General features: G+C 47.9%; 1 protein-coding gene across 1 annotated transcript in view; it reads left to right on the forward strand.

Moving 5' to 3' along the window:
• Positions 1 to 14907, forward strand: part of Gmpr (guanosine monophosphate reductase) — a 33801-nt gene that overhangs the window by 1741 nt on the left and 17153 nt on the right. Inside the window, exons 2-4 of the mRNA XM_021650460.2 lie at positions 5553 to 5672; positions 8003 to 8086; positions 11548 to 11721. Coding sequence (XP_021506135.1) covers positions 5553 to 5672; positions 8003 to 8086; positions 11548 to 11721 — 378 coding nt within the window. The remainder of the gene's footprint in view (positions 1 to 5552; positions 5673 to 8002; positions 8087 to 11547; positions 11722 to 14907) is intronic.

Genomic DNA, 14907 nt, shown 5'->3' on the forward strand with positions numbered 1-14907 from the left:
ATTTATGTGAGCAAAATGATGTCATGCCAAAGTTGGCTTTGTAATTTGTGCTGATGGCCGCTCTTAATGTCCCAGCATGGATCTCATCGTGCAGTCTGGGTGTACCTGTCACAGTGAGAATTGGTGCCTTCGAGGACTGTCACTCAGCTTGCAGCTTTTGTGGGAGAGTTGACGGGCATGGTTGTTGCAATTGTTAGTGGTGGAGCCTCCTGGGGCTGGCCGCTCCTGCCTGGTGGATGAGCTCGTATAATATGACTTGCCGGCTTGGCACTGGGTAGGGAACTACCTTAGCCTCTGAAATGTTCCATCTCAGTGTTTCTTTTGTTGTCTTGTGATACCTGATTTTTCTTGTAGGCAGGCACAGCCAGGGGCTTCCCCTTGGTAGAAATAATATCTAGATGCAAATTGGAAACTCCGCAGTAGATAGATGTTCAACAGTTCAAGAGCCCTGAGGGGGTATGCCCAGGAGAAAATGGCCACCAAATAGGGAGCAGGATCTAGCTGGGAGTGGTTTTACCAGTTCAACAGTTTGCTCAGAACCAAGGCCTGAAGGAGTCTTAATGAACCGGGCAAAAAGATCAAGAGTAATCCCCTCCTGAGGAGTTTGCTACTCCTGCTGGGGCATTTTCACCAGCGAACAGAAAATGGGATTTGGTCCTGGGAGGGGTGATCCGCTTAGGTGTACATTTACGGGGCAGCCGCAGACCCGGTCACCTCCCAAGTGCCTAGCTCGAGGTACCAAAGTTGGAAGCGCCACAGGGTTTGTGGATTAAGACTTTTGGATTTATCTGATGCACATGGGGCTTGCATTATTCCAAGGGACCCAATCCTGGCTTTAACACCCCACCCTAGTTCTTAAGTAAGAATTTTCCTTATATAAACATGTTCATGTCTGTGTGCGTGCATACATGTTTGCCCACAGATGCAAGTATGAGGGCCAGAGGTCAGACTCTGGTATTAGTCCTCAGGTACTGTCCATTTTTGTATTATTATTATTATTATTATATTTTTGGGTTTTAAGATAGCCTTAGCTGTCCTGGATTCACTTTGTAGACCAGGCTGGCCTCAAACTCACAGGGATCCACCTGCCTCTGCCTCCCAGAGTGCTGGGATTAAAGGCATGCACCACCACGACTGGCCTATTACTATATTTTTGATACAGGGTTCCCCCTCACCCCCAGCTGGTCTGGAACTTCCCAAGTAGTCTGCTCTGGCTAGCCAGCAAGATCCAGGGAGCTCTGCCTGTTGCCACCTTCCTGGCCCTGGGGATTACAAGTGTGCCACTCTTCCTGGCATTTTAACTTGGGTTCTGGGACTCAAACTCAGATCCTCATGCTTGTATGGCAAGCCCTTTAATGACTGAGCCATCTCCCCCAGCCAACAAGAGGTTTTCCTTTATATATCATATATCATATATATATATGTTTGTTTTAACCTAGTAATGCAGGATTTCAAAAGTTGGGTATTGAATAATATTCACAATAGAGAATATTCACCCACTTGTCCTAGGACAGGGCAAATGCAAATGCCTTTCCATCTGCTTACAACTCTTGTCATGATTGTTGGACCATTGAGGAGAGCCAGTTGAGAGGGTTATTCCCAGCTGTGACAGGCTGACCCATAGCGGATAGAGAACAGGGCAGGTGGAGACAATATAGGGAAGAAAGGAGGCTCCAGCTTTTAGTCAGAGTTCCATTACTGTGCATTCTATTGCTTCGACATTGTGTCCTGGGGCCCGCCGTAAGTAGAAGATATAGAAGAGGTGGCTGGATTAAGAGCCTTGTCTGTCTCCCAGTTAGGCAAGCTGGAAAGCCGTGATCAAGGTGTGTCTATGGGGTCGATTTCTCTCTAGAGCTGTGTGTGAGGGAGACAGCACCTGCTCCATGCACCACCCCAGCTCCTGCTGGTTTGCTGGCTACTTTTGACCCTCCTTGGCATGTAGATGCCCCTGACGTCATCTCTGTAAGCTGACCTCCTTTGGTTTGCTTGTGTCCCCTTTTGATAAGAACATCAGTCATACTGGGCTCTTCTACACCCTAAGTGACCTCACCTTAGCTTGGTTACTTGGCAAAGATCCTGTTTTCAAATCAAGTTTCATTCATAGGTATTGGGGTTAAGACTTCAGTGCCATTCAGGGGAGCCACAATTCAACCTGTAACAGCCTAGGTAAACTTTGCTTTGTGGAATTAGAAAGTTTGCCCAGATTTGTTCTTAGTCACGAGTGCAGTGGAATCACCTAGGGAGATACTCCAAAGTACACAAGTTCCAACAGAAGCTTTGACTGAGGCAGCTTGGGGAGGTCTTGGCGTGTTGGCAGAGATCCTCAAGAAGGCTTTCACGGTGCGAACCACTGCTGTAGCTTACAATGCCCTCTTCACTTAGGGACTGTGTGGCTCACTGTGGTGCCAAGCTGTGCAGGAGTGTTTCAGAAACACGAGAACCAATGGCTTCCAAGCTTCCTGGGTTCCCATCAGCATCCAGAAGGCCTGTTCTAGGTAGTCGGGATGCTGGACTTCCCTCCCCATGGGACTGCAATCTGATCCCAGGGCCTTTGTGAAACACTTCCCAGAAGGGTTTCCCAAAGGCCAACGATGTTTCTCTCTCTAGGGCTTCCTCTCTTCCCCGAGAGTCAAGTGGCGATTGTTGATGACCACGTGGCTGCATGTCTATGGAGCTTAACATACAAGCATGGCCTGGTGTGCTCTTAAGGGTTTGGGAAGGAAGTGTTGGGTGGGGAGGCAAGGCTGGTTCCCTGTGCCATCACTTACTGCCTTTCTGTCCTGTCCGAGAGTGATCATTTTTTTTTTGTTACAGGAGTGGAACGTATTTCCTGTAGTGGCTCCTTAAGCTTGACTCATTCCATGGAACTTCTCAGAAAGGTGGCAGTGTATACTTTAGATCTGCAGGATGCTGGGGAACGAGCAGACTGACTCACTGAAGAGAACAGAAGTTATTTTGGGGGGGGGTGAAAAGAGGGAGTCTGCTGCTTTTTGAGTGAGAATTTAGGGTGCTGTATCTGGGTTGTTCAGCAGCTGTGGCAGAGAAGAGAGTCTGGAGTGAAGAATTTATCTCTCAGTGAACAAGAGGACAGTTCTGGGCATGCATGTGTGTCTGGGTAGATAAGGTTAGGGCAGATAATTTTTCATTTCTCATTCTTAGAACTAAATATTGGGAAGGATCTGCCTTATGTCATTTGGGAGGGAAAGGTTTGCTGCCAGAGCATGGCATTTGCTAAACACAGGTTCCGCTGCTGCAATACAGCTCTTCCAGTGCCAAGAATCAGCCTTGTGGAGAGAGGAAGCAGAGGGTTCATTTTCAAGGTTCTGTGTGTGCGTGTGCGTGTGCGTGTGCGTGTGCGTGTGCGTGTGCGTGTGCGTGCGTGCACAGGCACCCAAGCTGCAGGTAGATTTTGGTGTGCCAAGAAAAAAAAAAAAAAAACCATTGTGATCTCAGCTGGGCACAGCGTGGAGGCTCTTTTCTCCTGGGCATCTTGGGTAGAACCACAAGAGGATCTGAGGCCAGGAATTCTGATTGCTTTCAGTCTGGGCCCAAGAGTGGGAGGCCCAGTAGTCCTGCAGAGTTGCAGAGAACAGCCTCACTCAGACATCCTTGGGTGGTCAGCCGGACACCAACAGAGGAAAGGGATGAGACGCCACCTGGGAAGTTCACAGAATGTCAGGGTCTCACTTCCTCTCCCTGACCGCTGTTTCAGGCTAGCACAGTCATTTTATGACAGCCGCTAGCCAGGAAGTCTTTCTGACTTATAGAAGCAAGAAAACAAAAAAAAGGGCTAATGGGTCTGAGGTGCAGCACAGTGTGTTCCGACTGAATGCAGACTGCAAAGTGCAAGCTGAATGAAATGGAAAAGAGAAGCATCAGGTGGATGGACACTGGTTGAAGGTGGCAATTGCTTATACTCAGGCAGCCTGGGTCCATGTAGGACTAAGTCATTTTAGAAGTCTAAAGTTCAAGTTTCTCCTTGGCCACTCGCCCTACTCCAGTGTGGTCTGTGTTGCTTAGGATACAGCCAAAGCAATGAATGATGCAGAGTATTTCAAACAGGGAATTTATTAACCCACAGTGCACGTGTGTGTGTGTGTGTGTGTGTGTATGTATGTGTATGTACACATATGTGTGGTATGTGCATGGTATCTGTATGGAGATCGGAGGACACCCTTCAGTGTGGATCCTCAGGGTCCTTCTACTTTGTGTTTGAGACAAAGTCTGTCTTTGGCCTGGAACCTCACTAGTCAGCCAGGTTAGCTAGGCCTAAGAGCATTAAGCAATCTGCCTGTTTCCACCTCCCATACCCTCGTGGCTGGGATAGTAAGCATGTGCCTGTCCTCCTGATAGCTCTGGTGATGCTAATTTAGGTTCTCATGCTTGCAAGGCAAGTACTTTATTGACTGAGACAGCTCCTTTACTGAAATTCCTCCTGCTGTGGCCGGGAGATTGGCAATAGCAATAGCACCCAAGGGTGAGAGTTGGTGGGAGGAACTGGACCGTGTGGGGAAAGCTGGAAGCAGGAATGTGCACAGAACTGAAGGGGGCTGCAGCTGCCCTGTAAAAGCAGCCCAAGGCAGAGAGGTTCTGGATCTCAACCCTTGTCCATCAGTACCAAGTTTCTCACTTGGCATCTTCCATTGGTCAAACCCAGCCAGACATGAATTTGAGAAATGGGGTCTTGGGAGTGGCCTCTCTGTGATAAGCTCAAGCACAAGTCTGTCACGAGTAATTATGATTCCACCAGCTTTTTTGTGAGGATCCAGCACTGACACAACATTCCGCTTAGCCCACAGTGCTGGCTGAGCATCCTACCGGAATCCTGACAGCTCTTAGTCACACGCATGCACTCAGGTAGGAGTTTCCAGGAGAGCTGGTGGGCCCTCCCTGCAGCTGTCAGAGGAACCAGCGTTTCTCTGCTGGGACAGATGGTTGCATTGTGTTTCCTCCCAGCGTTCATAATTACCAAACAGCTGCCGGAGCTGAAAGGCAAAGGGATTAAGGAATTGTATCTCGGCACTGGTGAATTTGGAGTGTGGCTCAAGGTGAACAGGGGCATGGGAAGGACCTGACAGGAAGAGGAAGGAAGGAGGAGGGCCAGTCTTGTTGGGGAAGAGCGGGTGGATTTTCCTGGGAGAGGAATGGGTCCTCCAGCGCTTGGAGGGGCAGGAAGTAATAATGTGTGCATGTGTGCTTCCGACCATCGTGAGACAGGGTAAGGAAAGGAGGCAGCAGAGGGATTGGAGAAGCTGATGAAGAACAGATCTCACATACATCTTGGTCTTCCTGTAAGACTATCCAGTGTCTTATATAGGTGTGCGGGGACAGTGGGGACTGCTTGAGATTTTGTGTGTGGGTATAGCTTGTCCCTTGGTTTTCTTGAGGGCTCTCCTGTCCTTGGAACACTGGGCCAGAGCCCTAAGAGCATGTAGGGGCTGAGGAGCACACGCATCCTTGGTGCCCTCCCCACTCACTCTGGACACTGGGAATTCTGCCTGTGTTATGTAAGAGCTGACTCTCCTTTCTTTCCCTTTTTTTTCCCCCAACAGGTGGATCTTGAGCGAACCTTTACGTTTCGAAACTCAAAGCAGACCTACTCAGGGATTCCCATCATTGTGGCCAACATGGACACGGTGGGGACATTTGAGATGGCTGTGGTGATGTCACAGGTGAGAGCTCAGGCACTTCACTAGACCCTCCGCTCTTTTTGAGGGTGGTGATGTCCAGTGCCTGGACTCTGTCACTTTTTGCTGAGTCTGTTGCAAGGAGCACCTCCTTCCTGCTTCTGCAGGTAAAAGATGTTCATGTCTGAACTCTGCCCTCTGCAAACTGGTTCAGATCTGCTCCTGTCTCTTCTGTGAAAATGCCTGTGATGGTTTTAAAGTCAGACTTTCAAAAGAAAGTTAGGCAACAGGGTGAATGCCATATTGGAGAGGGCCATCACCTTTGTTCTGAAAACAGCCACTTTGTATTCGCATTTGTAGCATTTAATATGTTGTGTTGGGGAGTGCTCACTGTTTCTGCTGTAATGTATCTCTCAGTCCTTATCAGAACTCCATGGGCTAGGCTCCTTTTGCAGATGAGGAATCTGAGGCAGACAGAGAAAGAGGAGGGACAAACTGTCCAGGGCCTTCAGTCAAGTAGGGAGGCAGGACATAAACACAGTGACCCCAGAATCTGGACAACACAGCTCTAAATTGGATGGATCCCAAGGCAAATTCAAGGTTTCTTTTGACTAGTGTCTTGGCCTAGCCAAGGCATTTGTTGCCTCACAGAGCTGTGTGTCTGTTGTGTATCTGTTTCTGCTGGCCGTGTCTGCCAAGTACAAAGATAAATGCAATTAGTCGGAACAGCTTCTCACTGTGGGGTGGCAGGTCTGACCACAGGAGACGCTGGGATTCATCATTAGGCAGCGATGAGGAAGAAAAGATTCTCAAATTATGAGCTCAGAAAGTGGAGTGGGGGGGGGTCATCCACCTGGCTGAGGATTGACCGTTTGTCAGCTCTAAGCCTCTGCTGGAGAGAGAGGTCTGAGGCAAATACATTAATTGCTGAAGGAATGTGGTATTTTTCCCCCTCCTAATCTTTCCCTTCTTTGTTGTTAATGACGACTTGTGACTATTGTTTAGTGTATGTGGTAGGTAGTGTGAGAAAGTGTCCCTGAAGTTCCATGTGTTTAAAGGCGTTTCCCAGGGTGGTGCTTTTCAAGGGAGTAAAGCCCTTAAGAGATGGGGCCTGGCAGAAGGTCTTTAGGTCATGTGTGGCCTTGAAAGGGAGTGCCGGACCCCAGGGTCTTCCTCTTTCCTTTACTCCCTGACTGGTTATAAGGTGAATGGTTTTGATCTGTTCTGTACTCCCTTGGTGATGTGCTGACATGCCACAGCCCATGATCAATGGGACCCTTCAACAGAGCAAGCCAAAATGAAACTTTCCTTGTTATAAGTCAATCTTTTCAGATACTTTGTCACAGCGATAGCAAGCTAACTGTATAAAAGGGTGTGGGGCTGCAGGAGCAATGGAGAACAACTTGGAACTTGCTGTGCCCTTTCCCTTTTCACGGGAAAGTTTCCCAGGAACACCAAAGCCTGCACCGGTAGAGGTAACCAACCGTGTGTGGCTCCACAGACAGTGTGAATTAATAGAGTCACAGGATTTTAGAGTGGGAAATTGAGGTGTCGGGTGATACAGAAGTTAGAGGAGAGGCCTCCAGGCAGGGGAGTTTGATTCTGGCCGCTGGTGTAAGCAATTGCTAAATCAGTTATCTCTTCCTCTTCCGCCCCACACCCCTTTTTGAGGTAGGGTCTTGCTATGTAGCTCTGGCTGGCCTCCAACTGCCCACAGTCCTCCAGCCTCAGCCCCCAGAATACTAAGTGCTGGAGTTTTAGGTGTGTGCCTCCATACCCAGCTTTGTTATATATTTCTTAAGTCCCTTAAATGATAATAATTCTGTTCAACGTTGTTCTGAGAATTCAGTGGCGTCTGCAAAGCATTGGCCCAGGGGTGGTAAAGCATGGCTCAGTTGCCAAAGAGGTAGGGTTAGCTACGTAACCACCCTCTCCAGTGTTGGCTTTCAGCAAGAGGTATTTGGGCTGTGAATCGGAGGAAGCCCTGACTGTAAGGTGAAGTCCTTTGGTTGGCTTGCATGGATGGCCACTCTCCAGGTCTTGAGGACCCCACCTGCCTTGGGTGTGGGCAAGAGCTAGGTGGCTCAGCTGGGTAGAAACGCCTCCCCCCTCTTTTTTTTTTCCTTCTCTTGCCTTTTGGCAGCACTTCACAGGCTGAACACACGTTGTCTGATCGCATCAAAGCAGGAGACCATTTTGTGATCTGCTGCTTTACTGCGTACACCTTTGTTTGGTTTTGGCTCCCGGAGACACATTCAGAGCAAATTAGGCATGAATGGCAGACGCAGACGCTCCCGCCTGTGGCTAACCCCAGCAGGCAGAGGGGGAGACGGGCTCCCCCGGCTCACTCCTGACAATCCGGTTTTGTTTCCTAGCATGCCATGTTTACAGCCGTTCACAAGCATTACTCCCTGGATGACTGGAAACGGTTCGCGGAAAACCACCCCGAGTGCCTGCAGGTATGAGGATGGGCTTGACGTGACAAGGGCTGAGGGGAAAGAAAAGTCATCAGTGACTTGTTAAGAGCATTTAAATGTGTACTCGGGAGGCTAGTGGGGAGATGCCAGGATCACGCTGAGGAAAACTCCAGGAGTCACCTATGAGGTCAGCTTCACCTTGGAGAGTAAACATCCATCACCAGCACCTGGGAAAGGCCTTGCTTTCTGCCAGGGGTTTCCAGGTGAAAAACCTGCTTTTTCCCCGGCTACAGACAGCGCATCCTAATTATAACAAATTGTCTTTTATTTCAATACCTTATACACCTGCTAGGATGGCTGTGGGTAGAATGGCGAGAGAGGTGTTGGGTACGTGAAGAAACTGGAATGCTCTCATAGAGTTGAGAGGAATGCAGGTGCTGAGGCTGATTTGAAAATGACCTAAAAACTGCTTGTGCTGGATACTTTAATGAGAGAAGGGGACCCCAATTAAGAAGATGCTTCCATAAGATCAGGCTGTGGGCAAGCCTGTAGGGTATTTTCTTAGTAATTGATTGGGAGGGCCCAGACTATTGTAGGTGGTGCCATCCTGGGCTGGTGGTCCTGGGTTCTATAAGAAAGCAGGCTGAGGAAGCCATGGAGAGCAAGCCAGTAAGCAGCACCCCTCCATGGCCTCTGCATCAGCTCCTGCCTCCAGGTTCCTGCCCTGCTTGAGTTCCTGTCCTGATTTCCTTGGATGCAGAAGCCAAGCAAACCCTTTCACCTCCAAGTTGCTTTGGTCAGGGTGTTTCATCACAGCAATAATAACCCTGACTAAGACACTCGAGAGTAAGCATGAGTTACCATCTGTGAATATGTGAAACCTCATATTCACACATGTACTTGTTCATGAATGCTCATAACATTTATAATAGTCCAGAGGTAAGAACTGTAAACTAAAAAACTAAAATGTCGAGTTGACGGACAAATAAAATAAAATGTATCGACACGAGAGAATGCTATCCAGCCACAGAGGGAATGAAGTCCTGACTTATGCTATAGTGTGAACAAACCTTGAGAACATTTTGCTGAGGGAAAACCGACACAAAAGCTCACAAGTGTGAGCTCATCGACACTAATTGCCCATGGTGGACAAATCCTCGAAGACATGGTTATCTGGGCCTGGCAGCAGGAGGAAGGAGTTAAAGAGTGATGTCTATGAGTCACCTGGAACCAGGCCTGGTGCCATAGCCTGTAATCTCTGCTGCTTAGGAGGCTGAGGCAGGAGCTTAAGGTGAAGGGTAGCAGGGGTGACGTAGCCTGCCTCTAAAATGAAATAAACAGACGCTTGGGATGCAGCTCAGCTAGGGTTTACCCCTGTGAGGACTGACGAGTGTGGGAGACCCTACGTTCAGCACCCAGTTCTAACAACAGCAACAAAAATCCTCTGGGAACCAGGAAAATGTCCAATAGCAATAATATAACTAAACATGCTAAAATCCTCATGCACTCAAGGTGGTGCCTTACTTTAAGTTTGTGTTGCTGTGATGAAGCACCATGACCAAAAGCCACCCGGGGAGGAAAGGGTTCATCCCATCCTGCAGCCTGCACGTTGTGTGTAGTCCATGGTCTAGGGAAGTCAGGGCAGGAAGTGAAGCAGAGGCCGTGGGGGAGTGCTGCTTACGGTTTGCTCAGCCTGCTTTCTTCTATCAGCCAGGACCGCCAAGTCCGGGCCTGGCACTGTCTGTAAGTGATCTGGGGCCTTTCACATCAGTCAAGAAAATGTACCCCAGGCCAGTCTGGCAGGGGTCATTTTCTCAGTTGAGATGGCTTCTTCCGAAGTGACTGTAGCTTGTGTCAACCTGACATCAGACTAGCCAGGGCAGGTGACTTACATGCTGGGTTGCTCTGTCTCAGGAGCCATGTTCCACTAAGTAAATGGGTGTTTAAAAATGCTATCGTAAGCCCTCCCATAGCATGACTGAGTTTCCTTTCAGTACATTCTGCTGGGTCTAAGCCAAATACAGCAGTGAGGTCTGGGCCTGCCTCTTTGTGGGCAGGTCATTTGTAAGGAGATAACGATTTTGGATGCTGGCATGGCTGCGGCTGCTGTCACTATGATTTAATTAGGCGTGGACTTTTACTACAAAAATGTTGGCTTAAGAGACACAAAATTCTGGCTCAATGTAAGGTCTTTTGTGTCTCTGAACAATAGAGTTGTCCCTTGCTGGTGGTTGGTGTCTCCTTTTAGGTTCCTTGCAGATGCCAAAGACCTTGGTTGTTCAGGTCCTGTAGATCTACATAGAACCTGTACATATCCTTTCGTAGATTTAAATCATGCAAATCCCATGTAGCTAATTATTGCAGGCACATCCTATGCATAACAACAAAACCACAACAACCCCATGTCAACCTGGTTGTAGTTTTTCTTAAAGAAGACTTACTTTTATGTGTGTGTTTGCTTGCCTATGTGTATGTGCATTACATGTATGCCTAGTGTCCACAGGGGCCAGAGGAAAGTGTTGGATCCTCCGGAGCTGGCATTACATATGGTTGTAGGCACTTGTGTGGGTGCTAGGAACCAAACCTGGGCCCTCTGCAAGAGCAGTAAAGCACTTTTACGAAACCACGGAACCATCTCTCCAGCTCCTGATTTTATCTATTTATTCGCTTGTGATACAATGTCTTAGTTATCCTCTTCTGTTTCTGAGCTGAAATGCTCTGCCAAAAGCAACTTAAGGGAGGGCGTATTCCATTCAGTACAGACTGTCATGGCAGAGAAGTCAAGGCAGTAGGAGTTTGAAGCAGCTAGTCTCCTGTATCCACAGTCAGGAAGCAGACAGCGATGAAAGCTCACTGCTGCTCAGCTCCCTTTCTCTGTTTACGTATGTCCCAGCATCCCAGCAAAGGAGCGGCACTCCAGGTCTCCCACCGCAAACCAGGTAATCCTGGTAATCTCCCAGGTCATTCTAGACTCTCTCAAGTTGAGAATGCTAACCATCACTCAGGTGTGGCATAGTTCGGACTGGCCTTAAGCATTCTTGCAGCTGAGTCATGTCCTAGCCACACATTTCCTTGACCTGTAAATGGTTGTTGCCCTCACTTGTCATTTCTGGAAGCTTCCCATGTTGCCCTTCTATGAATTTCCCCATATGACACATTTGCATCTGTGGCTTCACGCGCAGCACAAAGTTCTACACAGCAAGCATGAGAAAATGGAGTAGCAGCCAAGGACAGGGTCCCCTGAGTATTTCAGAATCTGTTTACTGTGAGGTTATGTTGCCGAGAACCAGGTTCAAGGATGGTTTAAGTCAAGGGTAGGAAAGAAAACATGAAGTTTAGATCATGAAAGGAGGAGGTCTTCTTTACCTCCACTGTTGTTTGTCTTTTGTTCAGAGCCTCTGTGTTAGCTCAGGGTAGACTTCAGAGGGTTGCTGGATGGAGGGAAGGGACTTCCTGTGAGTCCTGCTGTTTTTGGCTGTCTCCTGTGCTTCACTTTGCCACAGAATGTAGCCGTGAGTTCCGGCAGTGGGCAGAATGATCTTGAGAAGATGAGCCGCATCTTGGAAGCTGTGCCCCAGGTGAAGTTCATCTGCCTGGATGTGGCCAATGGGTATTCAGAACATTTTGTGGAATTCGTGAAACTGGTCCGATCCAAATTTCCTGAACACACCATCATGGTAAGTATGATGGGATTCTCTCAAGATGAGGAAGCTAGAAATGCGGTATGCTGAGGATGGGACCTACTCCTTTTCCATAGCTTTTGTTGCAAAAGTAATTTCGAATCCCCAGGAAAGGCACAGGTCAGCATTAGGGAAGACCAGAAGAACTAGCTTTCCGCTAAAACATGAATATGGTCCTGATCAACATCATGGTGGTTGGCTGCTTATTTTTTATAAATGGCATCTACTGGCTGTTACCAGATGAGACCTGTAAAAGAGAGAGAGTGTGGGGTCTTCATGGATACAGTATATTTATTTTTAAAATTGAAAACGCACACCAGGGTTCTAGTTCAACATGCTGTCCTACACCCTGCCCAGCCTTGGCAGTTGGATAGTTATGCCACTAGGGTTGTACTCTATGACATCATCCTTTTATGGGAGTCAATTAATGATGGCAGGTTGGTTGAGATGGTGTCATAGCTAAGATCTTTGTTTTCTATATGTTCCCAATTATTAGCACTTTTACCTGCTAAATGTATATTGACTGCTCACAAGAATGAATTGGCTCAAAGGAGGTGGCAATCACTAGAGTTGCAGTTGACCTTTGGGGGGGGGGGCTGTGTTTATGCCTGCCTTGCTGGCTTTAGTATGGCAAGTAGGGAACAAACAGCTCATGATCAACCCATGCCACCTCTGTGTTTTTGAACCTATTTGCCTCACATTTCCCTGTCAGGAAGTTGGCGGTCAGGCATTTCAGTTGTCCCTTGAGGGTGGAGTTCAGTTGTCCCTTGAGGGACCTTTCTTCACTAACTTGCTTTTGGTCATGGTCATGGTATTTTATAACTTCAGCAAACAAACAGAAACAATAACAAAAACAAGTAATCCAGATATCACCTCATGGAAAGAAAAATGAGCCAAGGTCCTCTTATCCTTCAAAGTCATACCCTTATCAACCTGCTTTCTTCATTCAACTCCTGTCACTTGTTTCACTATGAACTCGGACATGTCTTTTGATACGTCAGCTCATTCTCTGAAGGGATGACACATGTTGACTTTTGATTTGCTCTCCTACACCTTGGTTGACACTATGGGCTAGAGAGATGTTAAGAGTGAGAGTGGGATCTATAACAATCAGTAAATCAGTTATCCCTAACAAAACCGACCAAACCACGGGACACACAGGTTACAGCAGTTGATCACTAAATTTACAGCAAGAAACCCAGAAGGAGGGCATCTGTCTCCAGGACTTCTCCCAGTGAGAGGAGAGCCCTCTCGAATAATCAGGACCACAGGACCAGTAAAGTCAGTTACTTCCCAATAGCACCTTCAGCTGAGAGTTGAGTCCTTTTGAGGATCCCCTTCATACCCATGCCTGAACTTCCTGAGATAGACTTCCTACTAATAAAGCTGCCAGGAGAATCTTTCTCTCTTGAACCTTTGGTTTGGATTCTTGGCACAGCTCATGTATGGTCTTCCCCTCCCTTGAGGTAGATCTTCAGATCTTCATCTGACTTCTCTACGTCTCTCATAGCTTTTGCTAAATTGGTAAGCCAACTAGTGTGTGTCTCTGTGTGTGTGTGTGTGTGTGTGTGTGTGTGTATAAGAAAGAGAAAGAGTGTCTAGGAGCCACTCTAGCAAATTACTGGAGAAGGCGGTCATTGAATCTTGGATTTAAAACCAAGCCAGGCAGGAGCTCTGAAGCCTACTACTCAGGGTTGGCTTTTGATGTGTGAAGCAATGTTGTGGGACTGAGCTCAGATCTGTGGGACCTAACACTATCTCCAGGTACCATCTGAACTGAGTTGAGTCTTAGGACATTGTGCTGGGAGTTATTTAGTGCTTGGGAAAACACCCGCATGTTTTGATTGCAAAACGTGTGTTTGTTGCATGTGAGACTACATGTTTAGCGTTCTTCTACGTTCATAAGTGCTCCAGGTATTTCAAGGAGATGCCAGTTCCCTCTCTTGTTTCTGACATCTCAGTAAAAGATTAGGAACAGCTACCCCATGTTGACTGCAGACCAGGAATCTTAAACTCTGAAATTGCTCTTAGGCCTGGGCATTTACCACAATGCCATATTAACATAAAATAACCAATCTGCTTTTGGAAGAAAGCCCTAAAGGCAAAGCCTGTCCCTTATGCAGCACGTTTAGACCATATGTCCTTGTTAACCTTCCACTGGGCAGTATGGGTGAAAAGGACAGTGCTTTTGTTTCTAGTTGGGAAGGCCTATATCAGAGCATGGTGGAGTTGCTATCCCTTCCCGTATCCTTTGCAGTAACTGACTTCGGGCCGCTTAAAAGAGGGAAGAAAAACCTGGAATTCCAGGAGAACAGAAGCCCCAGGCCCAGACTGGGATGTGGTGGTCATGAATAAATAGCACTTGATATTAAAATTTAACATCTCTGATTTCCTGTCAGGCATATAGAAATCTCCACATGTACTTGTTGGGATATGGTGCCCTTCATGGATTCTCCCCAGTGAGATGGGCAGAGGAGGAAGGGCCCAAGGCTGCTGTCATCTGCAGGGGTCTGGAAGGGTCTGCAGGGGTCCGGAAGGGTGGGATCTCCCTCTCTTCCTTTAGTTCCTCTGGAGACATGGAGGGTTAACAACTGACCCCCTCATGTGACACAGGTTGTGTACAGAGGATTAATGGGAAATGACACAGGCTTAGGGAGGTGGCTTAGCGGCTCTTCTTCACATCTCTGGTAACTTTATAAACTGTGAAAAGTACACAAACAGGGATATTTAACAGGTGGTTATAACCCCTGCTTCAGGAACCCCACACCTCCCAGTTCTCTCCTCAGGGTTCTCCCAGCTCTGGTTACCACCTCCACCGGGGCAGCTTGTTCTGGTGTTACCGTTCCCACATTGCCCAGCAACACCGCTTGGGTTGGCCTGCTTCAAGCTTCCTGTGAGTGGTCATCCTGTCTGTTTTGTGTCAGCTTTTGCCCCGTGGTGTATTTGGGCAAATACACTGCTGTTTGGTCAGCTGTGTTTGTGATTGCCAAGGCTGAAGGCCATTGCTGTTTCCCAGATGTCTTACTCGTCCTTTTCTCCTGTCTCCCCTTGGTAGCTAGTTGCAGCACCATTAAACTCACTAACTCGGTGCCTCCCTTCAGGCTGCTGCCAAAATACCATGAGCAGGGCGGCTCATAAACAATGGAAACTTACTGGAGGGTCAAGGTGTGCCCACTGTCTGTT

Source organism: Meriones unguiculatus, chromosome 19, assembly GCF_030254825.1.
Source record: "Meriones unguiculatus strain TT.TT164.6M chromosome 19, Bangor_MerUng_6.1, whole genome shotgun sequence".
In the NCBI taxonomy this organism is placed as follows: Eukaryota; Metazoa; Chordata; class Mammalia; order Rodentia; family Muridae; genus Meriones; species Meriones unguiculatus.